The sequence below is a fragment of the Bison bison genome, unplaced genomic scaffold, assembly GCF_000754665.1.
Source record: "Bison bison bison isolate TAMUID 2011002044 unplaced genomic scaffold, Bison_UMD1.0 scf7180017864461, whole genome shotgun sequence".
Taxonomy (NCBI): domain Eukaryota; kingdom Metazoa; phylum Chordata; class Mammalia; order Artiodactyla; family Bovidae; genus Bison; species Bison bison.
The window spans coordinates 10369514-10381686 of NW_011495023.1; the positions used below are offsets into that span (position 1 = coordinate 10369514).

The window sequence follows — 12173 nt, forward strand, 5'->3', positions numbered from 1 at the left end:
CCTCATTCCATAGTTCATCAGGCACTCTATCTATCAGATCTAGGCCCTTAAATCTATTTCTCACTTCCCACTGTATAATCATAAGGGATTTGATTTAGGTCATACCTGAATGGTCTAGTGATCTTCCCTACTTTCTTCAATTTCAGTCTGAATTTGGTAATAAGGAGTTCATGGTCTGAGCCACAGTCAGCTCCCGGTCTTGTTTTTGCTGACTGTATAGAGCTTCTCCATCTTTGGCTGCAAAGACCATAATCAATCTGATTTCGGTGTTGACCATCTGGTGATGTCCATGTGTAGAGTCTTCTCTTGTGTTGTTGAAAGAGGGAGTTTGCTATGACCAGTGCATTTTCTTGGCAAAACTCTATTAGTCTTTGCCCTGCTTCATTCCATATTCCAAGGCCAAATTTGCCTGTTACTTCAGGTGTTTCTTGACTTCCTACTTTTGCATTCCAGTCCCCTATAATGAAAAGGACATCTTTCTTGGGTGTTAGTTCTAAAAGGTCTTGTAGGTCTTCACAGAGCCATTCAACTTCAGCTTCTTCAGCCTTACTGGTTGGGGCATAGACTTGGATTACTCTGATATTGAATGGTTTGCCTTGGAAATGAACAGAGATCATTCTGTCATTTTTGAGATTGCATCCAAGTACTGCATTTTGGACTCTTTTGTTGACCATGATGGCTACTCCATTTCTTCTGCGGGATTCCTGCCCGCAGGAGTAGATATAATGGTCATCTGAGTTAAATTCATCCATTCCAGTCCATTTCAGTTCGCTGATTCCTAGAATGTCGACATTCACTCTTGCCATCTCTTGTTTGACCACTTCCAATTTGCCTTGATTCATGGACCTGACATTCCGGGTTCCTATGCGATATTGCTCTTTACAGCATCGGACCTTGCTTCTATCACCAGTCACATCCACAGCTGGATACTGTTTTTGCTTTGGCTCCATCCCTTCATTCTTTCTGGAGTTATTTCTCCACTGATCTCCAGTAGCATATTGGCCACCTACTGACCTGGGGAGTTCCTCTTTCAGTATCCTATCATTTTGCCTTTTCATACTGTTAATGGGATTCCCAAGGCAAGAATACTGAAGTGGTTTGCCATTCCTTTCTCCAGTGGACCACATTCTGTCAGATCTCTCCACAATGACCCACCCATCTTGGGTTGCCCCATGGGCATGGCTTAGTTTCATTGAGTTAGACAAGGGTGTGGTCCTAGTGTGATTAGACTGACTGGTTTTCTGTGAGTATGGTTTCAGTGTGTTTACCCCCTGATGCCCTCTTGCAATATCTACCATCTTACTTGGGTTTCTCTTACCTTGGACGTGGGGTATTTCTTCATGGCTGCTCCAGCAAAGCACAGCCGCTGCTCCTTACCTTGGACGAGGGGTATCTCCTCACCGCCGCCCTTCCTGACCTTCAATGTGGGATAGCGCCTCTAGGCCCTCCTGCGCCCGCACTGCCATCACTCCTTGGACGTGGGGTTGGTCCTCCCGGCTGCTGCCCCTGGCCTCTGGCATGCGGGCGTGGGGTAGCTCCTCCCGGCCGCCGCCCCTGACCTCGGACGCGGGTAGCTCCTCTTGGCCGCCACCCCTAACCTCGGATGTGGGGTAGCTCCTCCCGGCTGCCGCCCCTGACCTTGGACTTGGGTAGCTCTTCTCTGCCGTTCCTGCGCCATTGCAGCCTGCCACTCTTGGCCGCTGCCCTTGACCTCTGACATGGGGTAACTCCTCTTGGCCGCCGCCCTTCAGGCATGGGGTCCTCCCGGCTTCTGCCCCTGACCTCGGACGTGGGGTAGCTCCTCTCGGCCGCGCTTAGTGTGCCGGTAGCAGCCGCCGTCGCGCTCAATGCGCCGGTCGCAGCCCCAAAGAAGACACTAATATTTAGTATCAACAGCCATGTCATCCTTGGGAAATGTGAGCCCAGCATATCATCAGATCTGCTGAATTTTTGAGAAACAAGAAATCTGGAAATTTATGAGAAATTCTGTCCATTTTTAATGTAAGCACTGATCTCATAAAGCTTAAAACATTCTGAGGCTAAGGAGTGAAAAATATGGCCATATCTGATTTCTGGGTGGCCAATTCACACCTTCCTTTCCAATCAATAATATTTTAACCAATAGCAATAATATTACAGACGTTCCCCTTATATGAGCTGTATACATTCCAAATGTTATTATTTGGTATGTATGTCTGCCTTTGTCTTTTCCTCTGAAAACATGCTGTCAGTTGCCAAGTAACTAAGCTCTCTGTCTGAAGAAATTCCATGAATGTTCAATAGTGATGGCATCCTAAGGTCATCTGGCTTCTTACTGCTATAAGCAACAAAGCATGAGGGAGACAAATATATTTCCTGGTAGATACACCAGACTAAAGGGCAGCTGAGTTAAAAGTTACAAATCCTTTAACTTTTCATGTATCAGGATACTTTTCTTCCTCATGCATTCATCTTCAAACAGTGCTGTGATGTGAATGTGTACCTTCCGGAATCCTTGACTTTTGTTCTGACCAGATCCATGGATGAGCAAAGGGTGAAAGAAGACGGTGTCTCCCTTCTCCATCACCAAGTGCACCCGGGCGTTGTTTTTGTCATAGTCCTGGATCCCGTGGAACATGATGTTGACTCCTCCCTAAAATCATGAGAGAAGCCAAGTTCAAAAGTGAAGAAGTCAAGAATTAAAACTTTTATCAATGATTCATCAGGGAAAACAAAGCTTCTCTAAGTTCTTCCAAGAGAAAGAGACAAATAAATTAGATTTTTAAAAAATTATTTATACCAAAGCTTCTCAGTTGACTGGTTTTAGAAAGCCATGAGTTGTTAAAATCAGAGATACTTTAGACTGGATGAAAAATTTGGAATTTCCACCTATGGTTCATTACTGAATGATAACTGAAGACCCAGATCAGCTTTGCATTTTGTGGGAATGCAGGAGATCATCTTTCCTGGTAAACCCATGCTCATTCTTTCCCAGCATGCTCTTCTCCTCACCTGGAACTTGCATCAGTCATTCCTCTATTACTCAGAAGTATCTCTTAAGAAGCTAACTCAGAGAGAGGCTCATCTCCCCAAATAGGAGAGAGAAAGTACTCAGTATTTCTGAGCTCAAAACCCACTCACGTTACATCCAGAATAAAGAAAGAAAGTAAATTAAAATGTTACATTTTAAAATTATTTCAACCTCTGTTTTTCAAAGTCACTGCACACAAAGAAAAAAAAAAAAAACCCACAACTTTGTTTTCAAACTATTTTCAAAGTTAATTACTGCATTAGCTAATGGTTATATCTTTTACGGAAAAAACCTAAAATGAGAAGCTTTCAAGCCTTTTTGGGTCTTGGGCACTATCCCATTTCCTTTCCTAAGACTATCCCAAACCCAGATTCCTTTGGGGGAATGACTACTTCCCGACTGTACTATGGTGAGTCTTTGCCTCCTGCCCAGAGTGGATATTTGAGCAAGATAACTCCATCTAGTCTCCCATTGCAGCACTTAGCACTAAGCCTCAGTGCAGGAATTCTAACTAATTCTGACTAATTTAAGCACAGAAGTCCTAAAACACACACACACACACACACACACACATATATATATATTTTTTTTTTTTTTTTTTTTTTGGCTGAGCGGCTTGTCAGATCTTAGTCCCTAACCAGAGACTGAACCTGCACATTTCACAGTGAAAGCTTGGATTCCTAAGCACTAGACTACCAGGGAAGTCCCAATATTCTTAGCATCCTGCAGAACCGTGTGCATTCTGTCTGCCTTAACAAAAGGTGCTCTTCCATCCTTACCATCATTATGGGATTTTGAGACCTTATTTCCTTACATCTAAAACACTAATTAAGAGTCTACTCCCTTGTTTCTCTGCCTCTGGACTCCTACACCTGCAATACATATACTGTGCCAGACCACAAGGTTATTGTCCTTGAAAAAATGATTTGATCTCCTCAATCACGGGCCCCAAAGCATTGACCAGCTAAATTGATAAACTATGGAACAGCCTCATAATGGAACGCTGCTCAGTCCTCCCCAGAGCCTCTCTCTGCTGGTCTCTTCAGGTGGAAGCAGATAATCCCGCTTCTTCACTGAGAGACCAACCAGTCAGTGTGTAAGACTCACTTGGCACATGCATCTGGTGTTACCGTGTTTTTGTCTTACCTCTGTAGTTAGGCTTTATAATCTCAGATTTTTTATAGCATCACCAAAGTCCACCACTTTGGTTGGCCTTCAAGCACTTGTTGAAAGAATGGAGGTGATCATTTTATCTGACATCCTGGAATTTTCCCTAATCCTCGTTTTACATTCCAGAACAATGTTTCTCTAAGAAAGGAAATGTCATCTTACTGGTAAAGCTCCTTATGTGTATGTGCGTGCTGAGTCACTTCAGTCATGTCTGATTCTTTGCCTATAGATTGTAGTCTGCTAAGCTCCTCCGGAGAAGGCAGTGGCAACCCACTCCAGTACTCTTGCCTGGAAAATCCCATGGACAGAGGAGCCTGGTGGGCTGCTGTCTATGGGGTCGCATAGAGTCAGACACGACTGAGCGACTTCACTTTCACTTTTCACTTTTCATGCATTGGAGAAGGAAATGGCAACCCACTCCAGTGTTCTTGCCTGGAGAATCCCAGGGAGGGCGGAGCCTGGTGGGCTGCCGTCTATGGGGTCGCACAGAGTTGGACACTAAAGCGCCTTAGCAGCAGCAGCAGCAGCAAGCTCCTCTGTCCATGGGATTCTCCAGGCAAGAATATGAGTACTGATATGAAATCAAAACAGTCAAATCTGATCAAAACTCAGCCATCTAGCAAACTTACCTCCCATTGGGGATAATCATGGGGTTTCAAGGGGCCTTTGTGTGTCCCTGGCAGCACAGCCAGACAGCCATTGTTCCGGTCAATGTGCTCCATGGCTGTCCAGGCACAAACGATGCTATTGCTGGGCCTGAACGGGAAATAGTGCAGATCCTGGTGCAAGGGATGACGGGATGTCTTCTTGCCTGAAACAGAATTTGCTGTTAAATAAACTCAAGTCTCAGAATTCTTCTCTGCTTCAAAAACCAGAACAATGACCTATCCTTGCAAAAACCAAACAGATGAGACAATGCTGAAGAAAACCAGCCTCTAGAGATAAGCACCAAATTAGAAGACTGAATCAGCACAATGACTCAATCCTCTAATTCTTTCTGGATTTCTGGTAGCTGAGGACTACTTACACTGTTTTCTAGCAATCTGTACATATGTCATCATCTCCGTTGTGCTTTATACCTTCCTAACTCTGGTTTGGGCATAGAGCTTAGTATACCCAAAACAGGTTGACTAATTAAAGAGAGTGGTCAAATCTGAGATCCTATGACAGCCTTCTAAGTGACTGATATAAAAAAATGATTCATTAATTAACTAAATAAATAAATAGAAAGACTCTCAAAAGGTTTCCCCCACCAAACTAGAACCATTTGCTGTACAATCACTGTGAAGAACCAGAGATACTACACCCACATTCACATTCTCCCCTAGAATTGCCTTCTGAACGTGGTTTCCCCAGGCCAGGTGATCTCTTCACCCAGGACACCCAGGGAGGGAAAGGCCTACTGATGTTAGGCTACAGGCTTAGTACATAAACCTCTCTTGGCCATCAGGACAGAGACAGAGTAGCAATGGATTAAAGATCTCTAATGGCTGATTTCCTACCACTGATACAGCTGAATTTCTCAGTGTGGCCCAAGAGCCATCTGCATAGCATCTCTGAGTATGGTTAATAAAATCCAGGTTCCTAGTTTCTGTTTTCTGAATCAGTCTCTCTAGGAGGGAGGGCTTAGAAGCTACATTTTACCAAGCACAGAAAACTTTAAGAATAGCTATGGTATTTGATAAAAGTTCAGTTTTAAATTTGTTAGTAATAATACTGTCTTCAGATCAGGAAGCCAAAGTCCACACCCTCATGCATTGGTGAGAATGGGTAACAAATCTTAGAGATGCTGAATATCAGGAGTCTGTGGGGGTAGAGAGACAGTTGTGTTTTATTAAACTGCATCTTTCAGAAGCCACTTGTCTACAGTCCCAGCAATAACCCTGGAGTTAACATTGATATCACTATTATACTTCAGTGTTGTTATGATGTAAGCTACTTTGAGACTTAAGTGAAAATATATATATTCATTTATGCAAAAATTTAGCAGTAGTGCACTTTGCTATTTTCTTTCTTTCTTTTTATCTTTATTTGTTTGCTTTTCTTTTCCTTTATCAATAAAAGCTCTTTACCAGAATCTGGAGGTTTGTTTATCAGCATTGTATGTATGGCCATAATATTGGGTCCAGTGAAGCACTCCACATACTTCAGAATCTAAGGAAAAAGGAGGGAAATCAGATGCACAAGTATGTGGCACAAACTACATCTATCTATACCACGTTGGCAGTCATTTAAATCAATCAACCAGTATTTCACAACCTTGCAAACAAACCACGCAAAAGTGAGCAACTGCAAATCATCAGAAACACTCTCAAACAGGCTTTTTGGAACCAGCTGAAAATCTAAGTGCTTCTTCTACAAGAGAGACATGAGTTTTTCTGAGACACCAGCTATGAAGGGCAGGAATTAAACCTCCGATGAAAAAGATGTCCAAACTGGCAGGGCCAGTTGAATGAAAACAATGATGATGTTGTTCAGACACTAAGTCCTGTCTGACTCTATGAGACCCCACAGACTGCAGCACACCAGGCTTCCCTGTCCTCTACTGTCTCTCGGAGTTTGCTCAAATTCATATCCATATTCAATCTCTAATTCTGTCTGACTCCAAAAAATGAAGCACATTCTATGGCGCTCAATTATATGATCTCTTCTGTATAAGGAATGTAGGCAATTTGAGTATAAAACACTTGAAATGTTACAAAACTCCCAGGAGACCGACCTAATGCTTGTTTTATTTTTTATTAAAAAGTTTGTTTTTGTCATTTTGGGGGGTATTCAAAAAGATGGAAAAAGAGTTGTTCTTTACTTTTTTAAAAAATTTTGATTGGGGTATAGTTGAATTATAATTGTTAATTTCAGGTGTATAGTAAAATGAAAATGTTATATATATATACACTAAGACTCTTTCCCCATATAGGCCATTACTGAGTATTGAATACAGTTCCCTGTGCTATACAGTAATCGTTATTTGTTGTCTATTTTCTATACAGTGTGTGTATGTGTCCATCTCAGTCTTCCAATTTATCTCTCCTAGGCTGCGATTTTCTAAATGGTCGTCATTCAAGAGCAATCCTCAGAGTTTTTGTTCTGCTTTGCAGAATTTTCCAATATATTTAGAGGATATTCTCCCTACTTCCTATCTTAGTCTTATCCTAATTAATAAAATTCTTCAAACCATGGGTTTGAGGTGCTGGTCATTTTTCCAATATATATTAAAATAAACACCTAGCTATTAGAAGAATACCTACCTCCTAAAAAATCATTGCATGAACCACCAGACACATGGTTTGCAGGTTACAGAAGTAGGAACATCCTGACAGGACATTCTACCACATGCTGCCTATAATTTCCAGCTTTTATCATGATCCACCCACACAATTTTCATTTCCAAAACAGGACGTGAGGTTGGGAAGAATGCATGGTTCAAAGAGGCCACTTCCCTTCTTGTCCCCAACTCAAGAGGCCAGACCTCCCAGATACCTCAGCTGTGCAGTCTTCAAGAATCAGACTTTCTAACAGCACTTGGGGTATAAGTTCTAATAAGTACTTGTGCAAAGTGTCCTTTTAAACCATTCTAAATGACTGGTCAGAAACCATAGTACAGGACTACCTTATGCTACAGTGGATAAGAACCCCACTGCCAGTGCGGGGGACATGGATTTGATCTCTGCTCCAGGAAGATTCCACACACAAGGAGCACCTAAGCCCTCGCACCACAACTGCCGAGCTCCAGCTCTGGAGCCTGCGAGCCGCAGCAAGAAAAGCCAACAAAATGAGAATCCCGTGCACCTCAACTAGAGAGGAGCCCATGTGCAGTAACAAAGACAGTACCAGCAAAAATAAATAAATGAGAAAAAAATAATAAACTCTTTTAAAAATGAAACTGTAATACATTCATGCAAGGCATTACTATGCAATAGTTTACAAAGTATAAAGTAGATCCACAGATACCAATGGAAAGATGTCTCTCTCATATGTACTACCAGTGGAAAAACCAAGGTGACAACCAGGATGCTTCCTGTTACACGAAAGGTGGGGTTATACAAATATGCTTGATTATACCTGAAACGGTTCTAGATGAATACGTAAAACAGAACAGTGAGTGGTGCAGGGGGTGCGAGAATTTCCTTTTCCCTTCATGTCATTCCACACTAGATATTTTCATAGCTATGAACTACTCTTAAAGAATAATTTTTTAAAAACCTAGTTTAAATTTAAAAACAGACACCACTACTGACCAGATTCATAAAACAAATTGAAAAGTGGCGTGCAATAGGTAAGCCTCAGCACTTTTATCCCTGTGGACATGCCTGTAGGGAGTGTGAGAAGGCTCTCTGTTTACCACAGAAATCCTGCTCTTCTCCAGCAAAAATAGAAAAATCATGAGGATTTCTCAGTCTTGGCACTACTGACATTTTGGGCCGCATCATTCTTTGTTTGCTGCAACAGGCTCTTCTCTGCATTATAGCATCCCTGGACCCAGTAGCAGCATCCAGATCTCTACCCATTAAAACCCACCACCCCTCCTGCCTGACAAGCAAACATGTCTCCAGACTTTGCCAAATGTCCACCTCTGATTAAGAACCACTGCTATCGGGCCCCAGTAGAAAAGGACAAGAGTCTAGTCCTTTGCTACCCCATGGAATGTAGCCTGCCAGGCTCCTCTGTCCATGAGCTTTTCCAGGCAAGAATACTGGAGTGGTCTGCCATTTCCTTCTCCAGGGGATCTTCTCAAACCAGGGATCGAACCCATGTCTCTTAAGTCTCCTGCAGTGGAGGGGGGTTCTTTATCACTAGCGCCACCTGGGAAGGCCAGTAGAAAAGGGCAAGATAAAATGAAAAAAACAAAAAAGTTATAAAGATTTCAGAGGCAGACATGCAGATAGGCTATTAGCTTAAAGAGAAAGAAAGCACAGGAAGGTCTTGAACCTCAGGGAGGGTGCAGTATCTGAAAAGTTCCTCATCTTCTTGGAAATCCTGGACCTTGGAAACCACTTTCTCACTTGGCACATATTCTGAAATTGCGATGGTGACATCTCTCATCACCAACAATCCCAATGGTTTCACCTCCTTTCTGCAGATTCTTTGAAACTCATTCCTAGAAAATTCATTGGTAAATGATGTCAGTACCACAGGCACTAAGCACCTTCCTGGCCTTCCATTTGTTCTGTGGAAGGACTCGAAGACTTGGGAGTGGTTTTTCTGCACTAAATGGTCCTCAAGCCCCAGGTCAAATAGTTCTGATGACAGGAAGGAGAAAATGGCCAACTCAGAAGTGCCCGCCTCCTAACTGTGGAGTTGAAATTCGCTACCAGAATTTGAATAGTCCGTAGCTTAGTGGACCAGTGGGGAAATATTTGTGATTTGGTTTCATTAGAACAAAAAAGCAAACACCTCCCTAGCATCACCATGTACCAGGCCCTAAGAACTCTGTCTCTGCTTTACCTGTTTAGTCCTAAAAACCATTCTAGGACATAAGTACTGTTATTTTCCCCATTCTGCAGATATAGAAACAGGCATGGAAAGGTTAAGGAAATTGCCCTATACCTACAATATTAACTAAAGAGACTGAGATTAAAGCCAGACACTCTGGCTCAAACCCAGGTTCTAACAAGCCACTTCCTAACAAACCTGATGCCTGAAAAATATCTGAACACACACAAGGTAATCCTACCCATAGTCCCATTGCACACACAGAATACACATTTCCGTTATATAATAAAGTGTTACTTAGCACCTAAAGCGTTGAATATCAGCATCAGACACCAAATTTTTAATGACAAGAAATCCATTTTCTTCATAGAATTTTCTCTGTTCTAGGCTTAGAACATTATTCTCCCAAGTGTACCTAAAGGAGGGAAAAAATCTCAAATAAATCCAATTTAAAAATCACAACCTAACATTATGTATCAAGAACCTGAGAAATGTTTGTACTCTTCCACCAAGCATTTCTAAGACTTTAAGGAAATAATCTGAGTTTTTTTTAAGTTTTAAATCTAAAACAGTAATTACTGTCACTAAGATATAGAATAATAATTAACTGATTATATCATATCCATTCAATGTGATTGGATTAAAAATGAACATACTTATTAAATTAAGGACATTGCTTATTAAATTAAGATTTGATGACAGTGATATAAAACCAAGACACTATTTGTTTCCAAGGAAAAAACTATAAAGAAATACAGGAAAAATATTTAACAGTGATTTCCTTAATAGAATGGCATTATGGATGATTTTTTTTACTTCCTCCTATTTCTCTGATTTTAAAATTGGCTCTGTAATGAATAAATATGGTTTATCAAAGAGGAAACAAATTTAATATATTTTGTGTTTTTAATTGTCTGGTTCATGCATTCACAGAAGAAATCCAAGTAACAAAAATCTAAATATGTGTATAGCACACACACAAACTCAAATCACCCTATCCCTTCCTCTGGTTTGGAGTTGCCACTCTATGAGAATAGTCCACAGACATCAATGTCTTCCACTTCAAAAGTGACGTCAAGATAAACCAATGATGCTAGCTGGACATCAGAGTGACCAAACAACAGGATAATTTAAATGAGATTTACCATGCCTGAATTTTACAAAATAAGCTTATGCATTTTCTGACATTTTCACTTCTTTTTAAAATTTAAAATACATAGAGGAAAAGTCTTTGTCTTCAAAAATTTCCAATTAGAAAAAGTCCTGGGTTGGAGGACTTGTATAATAAATTCTCATCATGCAACCTGTGTTTTATATCCTAGTTACCATGGTCGGGGGGCGGGGGAAACCTTTATGTACATTGTATGGTTAAGAATTAAAATTATATCTACTTACTGGAATTGTTGAGGATGGAAAGTGGCTGGAGAACCAGGCCTTGAAGCCGGGTGAGATATCTAGGATGTGATTTAAGGCAAATCAAGTGAAGTCCAGGCATCACCCTTCTAGAATCAACCCACCCTGGATTGGTTTTCACAAGGGAAGACCAGCCCTACACAGTCATTAGGCACACTGACTACACACATACGCTTCAGTGCACTGCTGCTTAGATCGTCTCATTTCACAATGGCCTAAGGAGGTGCCTGGAAGCCAAGACCTTTATTATGCCAACTGCACAGAGCAGAAACCCTAGGCTGGGAGCGCTCAGTAACTGGTCCAAGGTCACCCAGCAGAGAGCAACTGAGCTAAGACTTGACTGACACTGTATTCATACTTTCCTTATTCCTCCTGGATATTTTTTCCACCAAACTACTGAGTGAATAAAAATGCAAAGGCTCTATTCTAGAAATAAAGAGAAATGTGCTATTTGAAAGAGATATTTAACTTAGTGGGAGCCTAGTCCAAAATATTAGAAACAGTTTGGCTGGTCATTAAAAAAAAAAAAAGTATGGAAAATGTTGCCAACCCTGGCTCAAGACTAAAAGCTATTGCTTTAGTGGAGTGCCTCCCTGTAAAGCACTGATTCTCAGATGAAGTGGGTATGGTGGGTGTCAGATTCACCTGGAGAACTTTTTTAAACCCCTACTAGAGTTCAAGCTCCAAAATTCTTCCCCCAGTAAAAAATCACTGTGGTAGGACTGGATTGTATCTTTCAGTTGTATTGAGGCTGGAAAATACTTGGAGAACTAGGAGGGTAAAAAACACTAGTGTCCTTAGGTGTAAGATCTGCAGTGATACAGCCTTTCACAGGCCTCTGAATTACCTATGGTTTCTCAAAAGAAAAAATAAAGTCCATAAAATAAACAATGACTCCAAGAAAAATATAATCCACATACTAGAGTATCATTTTAAATATCTTAAAAAACTAGAAAATTCCTTCTAGTTTTCTTTTCTATATAGTTATCACAGATGATTGTCTTAGCATTGGGGTTTTTTTTTTCTTCTCATTTTTTCTATTGTTTCTTTTGCTGAAAGAGTTATTTTCAGAATGTCACTTCTCAAAAACATGCTTTTTGAATGCTGTTTGTATGTAACTGGGGACAATATAATAATCAAGGAGATG

The 12173-nt window shown here is 41.1% G+C and overlaps 1 protein-coding gene across 1 annotated transcript in view; it reads right to left on the bottom strand.

Annotated features, from left to right (window-relative positions):
- The window catches only part of LOC105003020 (phytanoyl-CoA dioxygenase, peroxisomal-like), a 22631-nt gene that overhangs the window by 6920 nt on the left and 3538 nt on the right, over positions 1–12173 (bottom strand). Inside the window, 6 exon segments of the mRNA XM_010859934.1 lie at positions 2483–2632; positions 4810–4991; positions 6253–6334; positions 9110–9278; positions 9918–10028; positions 11009–11067. Coding sequence (XP_010858236.1) covers positions 2483–2632; positions 4810–4991; positions 6253–6334; positions 9110–9278; positions 9918–10028; positions 11009–11067 — 753 coding nt within the window.